Source organism: Diabrotica virgifera, chromosome 5 (assembly GCF_917563875.1).
Source record: "Diabrotica virgifera virgifera chromosome 5, PGI_DIABVI_V3a".
Classification (NCBI taxonomy): domain Eukaryota; kingdom Metazoa; phylum Arthropoda; class Insecta; order Coleoptera; family Chrysomelidae; genus Diabrotica; species Diabrotica virgifera.
The window spans coordinates 139,148,234-139,166,077 of NC_065447.1; the positions used below are offsets into that span (position 1 = coordinate 139,148,234).

General features: G+C 32.9%; 1 protein-coding gene across 1 annotated transcript in view; it reads left to right on the top strand.

Annotated features, from left to right (window-relative positions):
* LOC114333169 (double-stranded RNA-specific editase 1) overlaps positions 1–17,844 on the top strand; it is a 56,696-nt gene that overhangs the window by 16,956 nt on the left and 21,896 nt on the right. The window contains exons 3-4 of the mRNA XM_028283014.2: positions 1,865–1,990; positions 11,068–11,239. Coding sequence (XP_028138815.1) covers positions 1,865–1,990; positions 11,068–11,239 — 298 coding nt within the window. The remainder of the gene's footprint in view (positions 1–1,864; positions 1,991–11,067; positions 11,240–17,844) is intronic.

Genomic DNA, 17,844 nt, shown 5'->3' on the forward strand with positions numbered 1-17,844 from the left:
TTATGTGCTCATTCCACTCTTTTCTGTTCTTTACCCAGGTATTTATATTGTCTACCCCACATGTATCTGATTTCCTCACTTACTCTATCCTGTAGTCCTTTTCCAGCAATCCGTCTTTTTTCATTTCATTGGTCTCCAGATGTCTTCGTGTTTTGCTTGTATCTGATCTTGTTTTGTCCGTGTAAGTCATAACTGGCCTAATAACTGACATATATTTGGGCCTTTGTTTCCAATCTTAGGTGTTTTCGTTTTTCCAAATTGTGTCTTTTAGGCATCCAGCTGTTCTACTTAATTATTTATTCTTTTTTTTACCTCTTCTTCGATGTTGTTGTTGGTTGATAGATTAATTCCCAGATATTTGAAAGTCATTTGTTATCAATACATTATAATGGTTTAAATAAAAAACTATTATTTGGGGTAAGGTTTATGTTATTTATGTCTGTTTACTATTAATAATATTGGTTGTGAGTCGGTATGTTTGGTCGTGTAGTAATTTCCAGCCAGGTCTAGCAACCTAATTTCCCAAATAGAAATTACCAATGTCACTAGACAGTTGTGTATCTGCAGAACGAATTCAGTTTACCATCAATCCATCCTACCTTATCATCAAGGTTACTATCAAAGTTTTACCATTCATTTATTTTAGAGACATGTGATACACAAAACCTAATGTACATATATCTGTTCCATCAATAGATCTTTTGTTTAATATTTTGGATAAAGTATTTTGAGGAGGTTTTTGAAATAGACTACTATTACCATTAATATTCTAACATAATGGAAATGAGTACTTTATACAACTTGTCCTTACTAAGTCTGAGTCAAAGTTTCATTGTTTCATATTAGACTGTTAACATAAAATTTTTCTTATGGATGCAGATGCCTCTCATCATTAAAAGCTATGCAGAGCTCTGGTAGTAGCACTTATATAGGCACCTAAATTGTTAGTGTTTGCTAAGTACAGATTATGAGCTACATTGAGGCCGTTCTAACAAAATTAGCACATAATACCGCAAGTGTCATGTTTTCAGACAAAGCATGTATATTGTTTTAAACAATAGATGTGGCCTAATATATTTGCGAATACTATGTGCAAATAATATTTATTGGCATTAACAATGTTTTACATTCATAAACTTTACTAAGTAAACAATTAAATGTGTATCTTGACTACTATGTTTGTGGTTCATTGTCATTACAGTTTTTATGCATATATGGTTAGAGTAAAAAACTGTTTTGACCAGCATGCTAAATACAGTTTTAGTTGTGAAACCAAGATATTAAATACATATGAACAATAATCTGGAGATGTCTGGAACACCTTGTGTTAGCAATATTCTTATTAATTATAAATGTTATTTTATAATTATTAAAAATATTAATGACGTGAGGTATTCCTCATTTTCAGTACTTCAAAAATGTATCTGGTTTGCAACTGACTGCTATTTATAACAGTTCCCAAATTAGTCAAGATATAAAATGGCTCTCTAACTCTAGGTGCTTAAATAATATCCATAAATAATTAATGACAATTGGGAACTAACACTTTTGTCTTACTTTGGTTACAAAAGTAACAGTTTGTCATTTGATCCAAGTTTAACTAGAAAAGAAAGTTTTAGTTAAAGAAAGATAATTAGTTCCACTAATATGAAAAAATGATTTGGTCGTATTGAAATACAATCACAAATTGTTTAAAAATCAGTAGTAAAATATAAATCGAATTCAATCAAAAACAGTGTTATCTTGCCAATTATTTCCGATTAATTATGGATATGTATTATTTTGGCATCTGGGTTAAAGATGCACCTATATTGGTGCTTCAAACCTTTCAATGGTATAAATAAACCTTGACCTGCTCACGTAGCAAAAACCACCACAGCAGCAGCAGCAGCAGCAGGTACAACAAAATAAACCAACAACACCAGCTACTGCAAGACCACAGGCTACAACTCCACAGGCAGGAATTCAGTTCAGGGCTCAGCAACAGACAGTAAGTAAAAATACAATTGAATACAAAACAAGGGTGGCATTTTAAATAATTTCAAATTGCTCCTTTTCACATGAATGCAATGAGATGTTAGTTAAATCTATAATGGGCACAGCTTAATTTTGTGAAAAGTCTGAAATCAGATAATTGCTTTAATTTCCTTTTAATTATGGTCATATCCAACCCACATGTATCATGCTCATGCTGCATGTTAAAATGAAATTCTTGGTAGCTAATCTAATCTAGTCCCAATATTGAATAGATGGCCCTTGAGCCCACCATTTAAAAGATTTATTACCTCCTTCACGCGATGTTTTTTATTCTGTTATTCATGTTGAATCAGACAACTTTTCTATTTCAGGAGGGGGGCATGAGTACCATTAAAAATTTGTCAGATAATATTACCAGTAAATTGTAAGTATTTTATCAAACGATATCCAAAAAAAAAATCATCATTTATTACTCCATAAATGAAATATGGATCAATCATAGTCATAAAATTTATACCCTTACAGCTGCTTTTTGCAGAAATGTTTGATAAAAATATTTACAGTTAATTGATAATATTGTCTGACAAACTTTTAAGGTTACTCCGGTTCTCAGACGCACCAAAGTTTAGAAACCTCTATATATATATATATATCCTTCTCCCGAAAATTTTCTGAAATAGAAAAACGCAGCAGTGTTAAACAAACACTCCCAAATATGACTACCAGCATACTAGAAGCTGGAAAATAATATATTGAAAACATTTGCTGGTCAGCGCCTATTGCAAATAATGCCAAATTCTCTAACCATACTGTTTACATTTTTCTGTGTAAACTATATTAGTTCTTACTAGACAAGGCGAAAACGGCGGGATATTTGAAGAAAATATTACCATGATATTTTTTTGCATAATCACGTTCGTGAGACATTCCAGAATAAGATTCAAGAAGTCGCCCACGTGAAAAGTGGTCCAAATTTTTTTTAAATCAAATTGCAATAATGAATATTTTTGGCGGGAACAAATTTTTTTTAGATTTTTTGGACCATTCTGGATAAAAAAGGTCTCTTATAATTTTTCTCTAAATCGTTTTCGAGGTAAAACTCAAAATTTGAATTTTACTGAAAGTCACATTTTAAAATTGAAAAAAAAAAAGAAAAATGGCGATTTTCAAGGCTTAATAACTCGGTTAAAAGTTTTACTATGAAAGTCAGAAAGTAACTAAATCAAAGTTTAAAGCCCCCTCCAAGATCCTGAAGAAGTTTTTGTCATTATTTGATTACTAAGCTGTTATTTTTAAGTAAAAATAATGAGCGCCATGCACTTCTTAGGCGTCTGTCCATGATGAGTGTGTGGTCCAATGGCGCATCTCACTCGCACTCACATTTACAGCCGCGTCAATACGATCTTACCACTCATTATTAATAATTAAAAATAACAGCTTAGTAATAAATTAATGGCACAAATTTCTTCAGAATCATGAAGAAGGGGCTTTAAATTTGATTTAGTCACTTTCTGCCTTCCATAATAATTCCATTTTAACAGAAGTCTTAAAAATAGCCATTTTCGTGTTTTTCAAATTTTAAATTGCTTATAACTCAAAACACGATCAACTTTAGAGAAAAATTATAGTAAGACCTTTTCTGTTCGGAATGGTCCGAAAAATCTAAAAAAAAATTCTCCAGGCCAAAAATATTGATTTTTGCAATTTATTTAAAAAAATTGGACCACTTTCGCGTGGGGGTCAATCCATATCAGATCACCTAGTCAGTGTTGCTCAACATTTTTAATTTTCCTGATTCTTTTATCATGGATTCCCTATAGGTAGATATTCACAAAAATCCATTGAAAAAAATTTTTAAGCCATATTTTTTATTTGGCAGCCATTTTTAAAATGACGGCTCGGAGAATTTAATGAAAAACGAGGTTTGCAGAAAATTTAATTGCCAAGTCATTTTTAAAGATATCAGCATAATCTAAACACCAGTGTGTTCAACATGAAATTCCCTTCAAAAATGTGTTATTTAAATTTCTCTATCATTAAAGAAAGTCAATAAAACTTTCTCCAAAACTTCGGAAAGAATTTAGCAAAATCGTTCATTTTTAAGACCATTAATTCTTAGGAAGGAGAAGTATCTCACAAATAATAATTTATTTCTGTGTTGAATACTCAAAATACTACCAACAGCATAAGTTGTAGTCTTGAGAATCAACTCCTTTCTTCCCTACAATTTTTCAAAAATAGCCGAAAGGGGCTGTCCATTAATCACGTGAGGCTCGAAAACGGGGGGAGGTTTCCATAAAAAATCATGAAACATCACAAGGGGAGGGGGTCTAGTAATAATATCACGTGTATTTATTTTTTAAGGAAAATGCCCGAAACTCAATTGAAAAGTGGCGTTATATGTATTTATCTTTTCGTCAAATGCACACAAAAATCGAAAGTGGCATTGGTGTGACTGATAAAAAAAATCATTTCTCATTCTAATATTATATAAACCAACAACACATTAATTTTCTTTGGTTCCACCCAAATTTCTGTAGCGACACGGGATACTTTACATGGTAATTATTTTAAGTGCCAAGAAAAGAAAGGACTCTTACGAATTCTTTTGTTTTGAATGCGCCACTAGATGTTTCCACTTAGGAATACTGGTCAGGACTCTGCCGTCTTCTCGATATGGGCTTTTAGTCTTAAATATGTATTATACCTACTATCTGATAAATTGGTAAAGTGGTGTGAGTTATTCTGTTGTTTTGGCACTGAATATCTACGAATCTATATAAGAATCGGAGGCACATTTCTTCTTGGATCTTAACAATAGAGTATTTGACATATTCAAACATATGTTTATTGTTACAAAGTTTTGTACAGGGTGATCAAAATATTATACTATTCTAATAACAAACTCAATATTTTAGCTCATGTATCAATACTTCAAAAGTATTGCCCATGCCCTACACAACTTTGTCAAGCATGATCTAGAACAATGTTTATCTTTACAAATGCATCTGGTATAAGCGCGTTCAATCGCGTTGAGAGAAGAATGGCGCCTTTCAGCCGGGAATTATCTGGACTTACACTTCCGCATGATTCTTATAAAACCCATTTGGATGAACAAGGGAGAACAAAAGATCATGACCTTGGAAAAAAGAACTTCCAGAAGGCTGGTGAAGTTCTCTCAGAAGTATGGAGTAATATGGTTATTGACGGCCATGGCGTCGTAGCAGAGTATGTCAAGCCAGATAACATTGTTGAAAGTTTTATTCTAGATCTGTCTTCCCAGCAGTGGTATAGCGAGCATGTGTGACAAAGTCAATATTTGCTTTAGGTATATAATATGCGGAGTTCTATACGATTCATTCTTTCGGAACGCTTCGTTATACCTCCTTACCCGATTTTGCAGTCGTACAGTGGCCTATATATTCCAGAGCCTCAAGAGCATGATGACAAGATCCATTATACTTCATTTCTTCTGCGACGGTCTCTCGAAATTACTCCAACGTATGAAGGCTTCAGCAAATTGATTTATGACCTGTATTGCCCTAGCCTGCAGAAGGATCATCAGATACTTTTGAAAGGACATGTCAGCGGTGTGCATTGGACTTCTGTACAAAGAAAAAATCTAAAGCGCATGTGAATACTTGTCACAAGCAACTGAATCTGAGCAATAACACTCTAGAGATTCACAATGTTCGTCCTTCCTGCATTCTCACGCGACGATCGATTGGTAGATCGAGAGAGATTCTCTGCGTAGTGCACGAAAACAATGACGTCAAGTGGCTTGATGAAACTGATGTTGATCTTCAACAAAGCACTGTGCCAACAACTGACTTGCTAGATGCTTATCCAGTTGTTGGTGTTGAAGAAAGTCTTGCTCATTAGTTAGAGTCCTGCTCATTAGTTAGTTATATTAAATAATGTTTATGTATAATACATTTATTATTTAATACTAATTTAATACAAAAATGTTTTTCGCATTTTTTTCATTATTTTTGTCAGTCAAAAACAACCTGCCACCTTTCTGTCTACCTCTAAACGTTATGATTGTATGATAGTCTTTAATTTTCTATAAAAAAATTAGATGATACTTATCTACCTACTATAGGTACGTGTATTTTATGGATATTAAAAAAATAGATTTTTTGTAGATCCTAAAAAATACACGTGATATAGAGGAGAGAGGGGGGGGGTAAGTCTTAAACCTCACCATGTATCACCCATGGGGAGGGGGGTTAAAAAATGCCAAAAAAAACATCACGTGATTAATGGACGGCCCCAAAGCATGTTAATGCCAATTTTCAAAGGTCAATATCTGAAAAGGGACTGAATGAAAACAAGTGAAAATTTTATTAAATGTTCTTTATACTGATAAGAATATCTCACAAAAAAATTATGACTGAGACTTAACTAAGTTTTGAGTTATAGAGTTGTGAATTCCAATAAAAACGCTATCTTTTTAATACACTCGTGCAATGCTAAATTACCAACTGTAGGTTTAAAATTATCCTAATTGGCAAAGTTAAATTATGCTGAAATCACTAAGTTAACCAATAAACTTTTAATTATTTCTTCTTTTCAAAAAAAAATGGACAGTAATAATAGTACCACAGGTAAAATTCTTGAATTACCACTTAGGTTGTAGAGCGCAAAACATAGAGCGACCAATTTTGTGATCTGGATATTTCTGTTTATATATGCTGTAGAGTTCATTTAGTGAGAGAAGAATTAACCTTTTCTGTTTGTGCACCTTGACATGTCAATCACAGATGAAACATATTATTCCTTTTTACCAGGGCATAAGCGACTATTTTCGTCATCTTCGTAAAACTCTTTAACACAGTGAAAAATAGCTTCACTTATTTTGTTGCCCTGTCTTTTTGAAAGATGTGGTAAGACACCTTGATCCTTTACTAGCTGCCTAGTTAACTTTACCATGTGTTCAGATGCACCAAAGTCCTCAACTATTTTTTTCTTTGACCATGAGCTTGGTAATAGACTAATTATCTTAATTTTATCATCTTTATTAGACACTTAAAATTTTTCTTTCGGTTTAGTAATGAGTATGTCATACTCACTAATTGAAGTTTCTACAGCATTTAAATTGTAAGTTTCTAAGTCATTATAGAATGATTCTTCCAACTTTCGCTTGACCGTGCTCGTAATTTTGCCAGTTTTCTTTGCAAAGCTGACAGTCATTGTTCTTTGTTAAGCTTTGTTATTTTACATAAAGGAGACAATTCCAAAGTTTCACAAATGGATTCCACTTGATGCAACGGATTCTCCTGTACTAATTCAAAAGGGCCAGGAAGAAATTCAGGATCATTTTCAAGATTTTTTGTCTCATTTTCAGGCAATTTTTCTACAAATATATTTGTTGCACAGGTTGGACATAGAGCCTGTCCAGAAATTAGTTGTAACGTCCACATTTTTACTCTTGGAAAGGTGTTCAATTAGTATTTTACGCAAACCATTTTTAATTGGCCTTTTATGACAACTAAATGGGTCACAACATTTTTTCCCAAAGATGTGGTTGTCTAAATATTTATCTCTGTGGTAATGGCAGATATTGGTAATTTCATTTGAAATTCTTAATTTGAGCAAACATTGTTCTTCAGTTGGCAAGTCACTTAAACTAATAAAATTTTCAGACACTTCTTTCTTGTAGTGTTGTTTATGACACTGTTCACTTATTAGTTCACCCACAAAACAACTCATACTGAATAATTAAACAATTAAATAACATTACTAATATGTATAAGTAAATTTAATTAAGCACATCAATGTAGTGACACAATTCCAAAACTGCACTAACAGGACATGTTCACTAGTACAGTAGACTCCCGTAAGTTCGGCCACCTCGGGACCGGACCCTAGGCCGAACTTAAAAGTGGCCGAACTAACCGATGCTTATCTAAAAAATGCTCATTTATTGTTTGTATGGATCTAGCAAAAACAAAACACTTGTACATTAAGTAGAACACAATACAGGTGAATACTCTGACATATATTTAACATATATGAAAAGATAGACCGTTACAAAATACTATAAAACAATACTTAACAGAACTCTAGGCCTAATAAAATTTAAAAATATTATTGCTCATTGGTGTTTTGGCTTCTTTAACACTTGAAAAAGTCAGTAATTGATTTCTTAATTTTCTTTTATAATGATTTTTGATGTGCAAAGTGTGTGACTATAATGCTCAGAGAGCCGGCCGCGGCCGGACTAAGCGGAGACCGAACTAACCGAGGCCGAACTTACGGGAGTCTACTGTATAGTCAAATAACTATCACCAACTGAGCCTCATCAATACCAAAGCAATGGAGATTGAGGGGGGGGGGGTGTTCATGTCTCCACTTGCAGAGACATGTAGGTGCAGGTGTTATTTTAAAACTCTAATAATAATATATAGATTTAAGCATCATTTAATTTTGAAAATTAAGATAATTTTAGCCTTGAGTTGCTAATTTAGCATTGCACGAGTGTATAAAAAGTTAGCGTTTTTATTGGAATTCACAACACTATAACTCAAAACTTAGTTGAGTCTGTCATAATTTTTTTGTGAGATGTTCTTATCAGCATAAAGAACATTTAATAAAAATTTCACTTGTTTTTTTATTCAGTCCCTTTTCAGATATTGACCTTTGAAAATTGGCATTAACGTGCTTTCGGCCATTTTTGAAAAATTGTGGGGGAAAAAAGGAGTTAATTCTCAAGACTACAACTTATGCTGCTGGTAGTATTTTGAGTATTCAACACAGAAATAAATTATTATTTGTGAGATACTTCTCCTTCCTAAGAATTAATGGTCTTAAAAATGAACGATTTTGCTAAATTCTTTCCGAAGTTTTGGAGAAAGTTTTATTGACTTTCTTTAATGATAGAGAAATTTAAATAACATATTTTTGAAGGGAATTTCATGCTGAACACACTGGTGTTTAGATTATGCTGATAACTTCAAAAATGACTTGGCAATTAAATTTTCCGCAAACCCCGTTTTTTCATTAAATTCGCCGAGTCGTCATTTTAAAAATGGCTGCCAAATAAAAAATATGGCTTACAAAATTTTTTCAAATGGATTTTTGTGAATATCTACCTATAGGGAATCCATGATAAAAGAATCGGGAAAATTAAAAATGTTGAGCAACAAATTATATTTATATTGGGTGATTTAAAATGGATTGACCCGTGGGCGACTTCTTGAACCTTATTCTGGAGTGTCTCACGAATGTGATTATGCAAAAAAATCTCATGGGAATATTTTTTCCAACGAACGCCGTTTTCGCCTTGTCTATACACGAAGATCGCAAGTCTCATTTCATTCCTTGAAACTATGAAAACAATAGGCGTAACCAGGGGGGTTTGAGGGTTATACCTCCCCCCATTTGGATGTAGCTTAAACACCATTACTATTCAAGACACCGTCAGAGACCATCCAATAGTTGTAACCCCCGCCCCCCCCTAGGATCATCCTAGTTACACTGTTGATGAAAACCACAAGTCGTAAATAGCTTGTGATAGTCTTAATTAACATTTAACCATTCTCTTTATAAAATATGTATGGATATGTGCTTGCATCAAAAGTGCAATCTGTTGTGAATTGACAAATTTCAAAACTTAAAAAAATGTGCTCATTACAAATACTACAACACAGACCATGGTAATTGTTTGATAACTTTTCTTGTCAGGAACAGTTTGTGAATTAGTCCTGTAATGCATTGACCTGTTTGTATGGTGCATTTTTCTTGTTCAATTTAAAGTGCCTGTCCCAACATATTTTAACTCTAAAATTTCAATCAAAACATGTTTAGATAACTAAACTATTAGATAACCAAGTCAACTATTCATAATTTTTATGACATTCAGTAACAATAAAAATTGTTTACTACACTTTATTTGGCATTTAGAGTGTACTCTTACTTTGCAAAAAGTGGAAAAATATTTTAAAAGTCCTTTTTTAAGTTTTAACATTACATTGCATTTCAACCCAATTTTTAAACGCTTTTCTTTAGTTCAATCGTTTGGGTCAAATCTTGAGACGTTAATTTAACTGCCTTTTTTTTGCAATACAAGTCAATGAAAATTAGCAGACATGCATTCGTGGGAACAATAAACGAATAGTCAATAAAAAAAATTATGTTTATTAATTATTGTTTAAATAAAAAAACGATTTTAATGGAAAATGCTTAAATTCTCTTGTTTTTTACAATAAAGAAACTTAAAACTTTACATATTGTAGCTAATTATATGAACTATACATAATTTTACTTTTTACCTTAATTGTTCACGTTATGCTTTATAAATAAGCAATAAAGTTTCAAATTTTTTGCCGAATCCGACCATTTTTCATGTGTGTACATCAAATGTTTCATACATATGTTTTAATAAACACGACAATATATTTTAATGTTTGAAAAGTGTAAGACTAAAAAGTGAAAATACATATATGAAAAAAAAAACAATTTTTAAGACATGCTTTTCTTTAGTTACGAGTGACTAAAATTAAAAATATAAAAACATCAACTAAAAAGCAAAAAATAACAAAAATTCCAAAGATTATTCAAAAAAAGTATGGGGTGAAAACCGTTTATTCAATGAAGACGCGCCCCACGCTTTTCTTTAACGAATGTGTTAGATCTTCTCAATTTTTTGTCGAATGTGAGATTAACTGTTTTTTCGAATCATCGTTCTAGTTTGAATTTTTTTTATTTTTTGCTTTTTAATTGATTTTTTGATGTTTTTAATTTTAGTCACTCGTAACTAAAGAAAAGCGTTTCTTAAAAAATTTTCTTTTCATATTTTTTTATTATTTGTTTGTTCCTCATTGTAAAAAATCTGAATACTTCAGATTATAGTCTGTGTACCATTTTTAATGTTTATAAAAACTGTGAATGCACCTTTGCTGCGTTTAGAGATAACTTCAAGTGCTTACGAGGCATATATTATGTCCCATATACGCCATTTGATACCGTGCGTTATGACAAAGTTGACACAGCCAACTGTTAATCTAATGTGAGGGCTATTTGTCTCATAACGCAGCCAAGGTCTTCAATATGTTGCCCAGTTTATAATATAATTCACATACTTAGCCACAAGCAAATCAACAAGCTGCGACCACACAAGCAGCAGCAAATGCTGCAAGACTACAACAGCAGGCACAAGCACAACAAATAAAGCATGATGCGGATCAATCTATGGATGCAACTAATGGTTCAGACTCAACTGAAGTAAAGAAGAAGCCATTTTGGGCTAATAAGACTGGTAAGTTTGGTATACTTTTGTACTACTTGTCAAATATAGCTGAACTTGGTCTTTTTGGCTCCACATCGGATAAGCAGTGATCAGCAACAAAATTCATCATTATTTCATAAACACTGAAATTGAGGTGCTTGTACAGTAGCGGCAAAATTATTTTTATCCAACAATTATTTAAGAGTATGTACAAGATCAGCCTGTTGAGATTTAAAAAAAAGTACAGGAGCATGCTGCCGTAGCAACGAGAGTATTAGTTGGTAAATATTGTGAATGGGTGATTCCATTTCAAATCACTCAATTTTGGATCAATAAAACTTTTGGATCTCCGATTTTCTTGCTTAATTTTCTATGCAAATGGAAAATCATCAACTCTTCAAAGCTATATTTGATGAGTAGTAATTATAATGAATTAATGTTAGCATAAAAAGATCAGTAGAAGCAATCAAAATATAAGTTATACTGAGAACCAACTGACTACATCAATTATATAAATCTCTCTGGGCAGATGCATACATGGATCATGTATTCTGATATGAAGTTTCACTTTTAACAAATCCTGCTTATTAGATCATACTATTGTGCGTCCCACCTTGACTTTACAGTACACGTTCTTATGATCAACAGTGATGCCAAATTTGATCAGAAACAGGTTTTAAGCTAACATACTTTTTTCTATAGGATAACTATTAATAACTTATAATTAATATTATTGATATTTTGTGGCTGTCGGGGGTTCTAAAACTTTTTTTTTTTCGAAAAATACCTTTATGTGAACAAAATAAAAATAATTTTGTATAAAACATTTATATAATAATGTGTATTTAAGCGCATAAATATGTTAAACCTTAATAAATACGTAGGTACCTACAGAAACAATTAAAATACATTTAAACTATATATTTAAGCTTATTTCTATAATCCCGTCTTTCATTGAGAATAACAATAAACTGCAATTAGGATCCAAATTTTAAGCTTATTTAATATTCTTTGTTATAATTTAATTTAGGTGAACTGACCATCAACAATTATACTTTATTTATTCTCAACTGTAGGACCTGGAGGACAATATAAAACTTTACTTAAACTTGACTGACAATCTATTTTATATTTGTGTTGACATTTCTTCAGAAATGTCTATAAGTACATACTGTCAATACATAAATTAACAACCATAGAACAACATCCACTTTTAATGTTGAAAATTCTAACATTCTTACCAAAAAAAGTTATTACGCATATCGATTATAAAATTGCTGATTACTTTCGAAAATGACTATCACTCACAAAAAAACAATGAAAAATATTGTTTTACTTGACTGTAATGGGTTAGTTTTAATTTAAAATTTTTAGGGACCTACATTTTTAGGACCTTGGTAATGTCTGATTGAAAATTCTTTTGAAGAAAATCGGCATCGCCGCGCTAAAAACTCCCATAAGGATTGTATTGCCCTATGTTCGTGTACTGTAAAGTCAAGGTGCGACAGACAGAACAGATCAGATATTTTTAATATAGTAAATAGTACAAGAAAAGAAACATGATACAAAAATCTGTGATTTTTTTTTGTTACTTCCAAATTGTTTGCCAACTAGAACAGATGTTTTTAATAAATACGTTTCTAAAGAAATATGAAATTGTTCCATTGTTTAAAATATGACAATAAGATTGAACTAACATTGAAATGAAGAATCATTGAAACCAAAATAAAAACTATTTTTAATCTAAGCATTCTAAAATCCTATTAGTGTTGATAAATAAAGGGTGATTCATTTAGAGGTACTTTTTTGGTGAGGATTTGTTGGGAGATCATACATGAATGGTATCACCTCAAGTTTATTGTTAATAAACGGGGCAAGCCCATTGACAAAAAATATACAATTAAGCAACATTTATAAACATTACAAACAAATACTAAATAAAATACAAAATCATAAAATAAATATGTATATAGAATTACAATTAAATTTAACGCTTCAGAGATTGTTTAAAGGCACTTAAGGACAAGTTAAAAAAATCTGTCTCGTGAGGCACCCGATTAGCATGAACAAGAAGTCTTACCAGACCTATATTCACAAAATAATTAATTCAACAAAGAGGAATATGAAATAGTGTATTCTCACTAAGGACACGGGAAGGAATGTGGAAACAAACCAATTGAAGCAGTTCAGGTGAATGTATCATTCCGTTAACCAATTTAAAAATGAAGATGATATAGAAATGAACTTGTCTAGTAGACAGAGGATCAAGTTCTAAGTATCTCATCATATCAGAATATGAATAAGGTCTGTGTAATTTAAAGGCACAGTGCATAAAGATCCGTCTTTGCACTCACTCCAACTTTTGAACAGAGGATTGGACAAAGGGAGACCAGATTATAGTGGAATTTTCAAGCTGAGATCGGACCAGAGAACAGTATAATATTCTCAGCGAAGAAATGTTATGAAAATCTCTTGTATGCCTCTTAATAAACAAAGCTGTCTAAGAGCCTTATTACAAATAAAGTCAATATGCAAATTAAAGGATAAGTCTCTGAAAAATGACGCCAAGATCCTTGACGCTAGTGACTCTCAATCAAAAAACCATCCAAATTGTAATCAAAATCTACCATTTCCACTGATCGATGAAACTGGATAACCTGACACTTGTCACGATTAATGACTAATCTGTTATTATCACACCAAATCGCAAATAAGTCTTAAGAGATTTCTGTAGCCTAGCACAATCAGAGTAATCCCGAACAGAACAAAACAACTTTGTCATCGGCATATGCCAACACTTCGCAGTCAGTCAATTATTTAATAGCATCGTCAGTAAAAACTGCAAACAATAAAGGTCCCAAATGGGACCCCCGAAGCACTCGTGAGAGTGGAAAATACTCATTAGAAGTGAATCCATTAAGTTTGACACATAGAGACCTGTCTCGCAAGTAAGTTTTCAACTAGCAAAGAAGTTTACCACTCACACCTTTCACAAAGCTTTCTTATTCAGTATTGTTCACATTTCATCCTAGAATTACATCAGCACAACGTCTAGAAATTATTTAGCTGTATTACGAAAATATACGTTCAATGAGGAATGTGTTTCGTGCGCTTGGAGCAAAAAATGTTTTCCGTGAGGCCCATTTTTGGCTTAATGAGGACGTGAATAAACAAAATGCCGTATTTGGGTTGATGGGCAACCCAAAGAGGTTCAAGAGTTGCCAATACATTCAGAAAAAACCACTGTTTGGTGTGGTTTATGGGCCGGTGTCATCGTCGGTCCATGTCTTGGACCGGCCAGAATGTTACTGTAAATGGAGACCATTATCGCACCATGATAACGGGACTATTTGGTACCAGAAATTGAAGTTCGTAGTTTTTTCATAGTGACATTTGGTTCCAAAAATATGGCGCCAACTGCCATACATCCCGTCAAAGCATGGCTTTACTGAGAAAACGGTTCGGTGAGCAATTTATTTCACGCTTCGGACCAGTGACCGGCCGCTCATATCCTGTGACATCACACGTGTAGTCGTTTTCCTCTGAGGCTACCTCAAGTCCAAATAGTCCATGTAGTGAGACCGCTCCCGTCTGAAAAAAATTTCTGATTCGGTTTCTTTGTGGATTCCTATTCAAAAATGTCCCCTTTAAACAAATCAGAAGGGTGCCGGGCGGAATTTTTGGGCAGAAATTGTTTAAACAATTTTTTTAAACAAATACAAAAGATCATGTTTTCTTGCTCTGGACCATATATTTTTAGATTTTTTTGGGTCAATCTAAACAAGGTATCTTGTAATTTTTCTCATAAATTGATAGTTTTGGAGTTATAGGCGATTTAAAATCTGAAAAATGCGAAAATACGCATTTTCGAGGCTTAAAAACTCATATTTAAATTAGTATTTTTGAGGTTGCCAGATACTTAGATTGAAGACTGAACATTCAGCTTCAAGATTCTGAAGAGTGATCGCGTCTAACTTTAATTTATACCGTTATTTTTTAATTGTTAAATATGCGTGTTTATCCGATTTTTTTGCCGGTGCGGCGCGCTCCATTTCAATAAAATCCGAAAAATGACAAAAAAACGCATTTTTGGATTTTAAATCGCTTATAACTTTAAAACTATTAACTTTTGAGAAAAATGGCAAGAAATATATTTTATTTAGAATATCACAAAGAATCTAGAAAAAATATTTTTCGGAGGAAAGTAGATTTTTGAAATGGAGCGCGCCGCACCGGCAAAAAATCGGATAAACACGCATATTTAACAATTAAAAATAACTGTATAAATTAAAGTTAGACGCGATCACTCTTCAGAATCTTGAAGCTGAATGTTCAGTCTTCAATCTAAGTATCTGGCAACCTCAAAAATACTAATTTAAATATGAGTTTTTAAGCCTCGAAAATGCGTCTTTTCGCATTTTTTCAGATTTTAAATCTCCTAGAACTCCAAAACTATCAATTTATGAGAAAAATTACAAGATACCTTTCTTGTTTAGATTGATCCAAAAAATCTAAAAATATATGTTCCACAGCCAAAAAAACATGATCTTTTGTATTTGTTTAAAAAAATTGTTTAAACAATTTCAGCCCAAAAATTCCACCCGGCCAGATTTGTTTAAAGGGGACATTTTTTAATAGGAGTCCACAAAGAAACCGAATCAGAAATTTTTCCAGACGGGAGCGGTCTCACCACATGGACTAAAAGTCTACATGAATAAACCGGCTACGATTGAGGAATTGGAGGCCAGTATTACTCCAGTCACTGGTCAAATACCAATCGAAAAGCTCGAAAGCGTCATGAGAATTAGGCCTTCAGAATGGACTGTCTTAACCGCAGTCATGGTCAACATTTGAAAGAAACTATCTTTAAGAAATAATTGAAAGAATGGTTCTTTTTTTTATGATAACAAAAATTTTCAATTAAAATTAATTTTTTCATTGTTTTTTCTTTTTTTAACCTTTTAACTACCCGCGCATCAAGTTATAACATAACTACACCCGTGGCGTACTTTATACGCCACATGAAAATACACTTAAAAACAGAGGATTTGTTTATTTATTTATTTTTTTTTTTTTTTTTGAAAAAATACACTTGTTTGTTATAAACCTTATTCGGCATCAGTAAATACTTGCGAGTTCCTTCTCAGTAAGCCAATTGGGATTTATAACTGGAATCATGGAATAACTGGATTCCATGATAAATAAAATTACTAATAAAAATTTTTTTGAAATCTGATGTTTTACAGGAGAAAAAGTATTGTTTATAAAGAAAAATATATTTTGTGCCATAATAACTAAAAAACAATTGAAATATGTACTTATATTACGACTTACATGGGCCATTCCATGAACATACACCTGTTTTGGATTACTTCGACAACGAATATTTTACTGTGCAACATAAGAAGTATTAAACAAAGGGGCACAACCACCATTACAACAACAGAGGCAGCAGCAGGCACGGCAGGAGGTACAACAACAAGAGCTGGGGGAAGATGGAGAAGAAAATGAATTAACTAGACCCCCCAACGCTAGAGGAGGTCCAAACGGCAATCCACATACAAAAAAGCCATAAAGCACCGGGAATAGATAAAATACCGGCAGAACTACTCAAGCAAGGAGGAAGGAATTTGACACAACAGATGTATCTACGAGAGATATGGTTAGAAGAAAAAATCCCCCAACAATGGAAGAAAAGTATAATCTGCCCTATTCATAAAAAAGGAGACAAACTGTTGTCAGAATTATAGAGGCATCTCATTACTTTATTCAGGATACAAAATATTCACAAACATCCTTAATCGAAGACTTCAACCTCTCACGGAAAAAATCATCGGGGAATATCAAGCAGGGTTTAGGCAAAATAGATCTACCATTGACCAACTATTTACAGTTAAACAAATACTAGCCAAAGCATGGGAATATGACATGGACGTTTACAATCTCTTTGTAGATTTTAAACAAGCCTATGATTCAATAGATAGAACAATTCTACCTAATATATTGGAAGAATTTGGCATACCATCAAAATTAATACGACTAGTGCAAATGACAATGACAGAAACAGAAGCACAAGTATGTATTCAAGGACAGATCACTGATGCGTTTACGATAACGCAAGGACTGAAACAAGGCGACGGACTGGCTCCAACGCTTTTTAATCTTGTTCTTGAATATGTAATTAGACGGTTGACGGTAAGCGGAAATAACATACTTACAAACAAATCTACCCAATTAGCAGCATACGCGGATGATTTAAACATAATGAGCAGAACAATGAATGCAGCGGAAGAAACCTACGTTGAGTTGAAACAGAGTGCAGAAGCAGTAGGGCTAACAATAAACACAAATAAAACAAAACTACTCATACAAACCAGATCAAATAGACCGGCGCAACAACACTTTATTGACGATATAGAACATGTGAATAGATTCACGTACCTAGGAATGGATCTGGTTGCAAGCAATGAAGAAAAACCGGAAATAAATAGAAGGCTTGTGCTGGCAAATAAAGCCTATTTTGTGATGGGCCACATATTCAAATCGCGAGACGTACACCGGAAAACAAAACTCCGGGTATATAAAACAATAATCAGGCCCATAGTAAGTTATGGCTGCGAAACATGGGTGGTGAC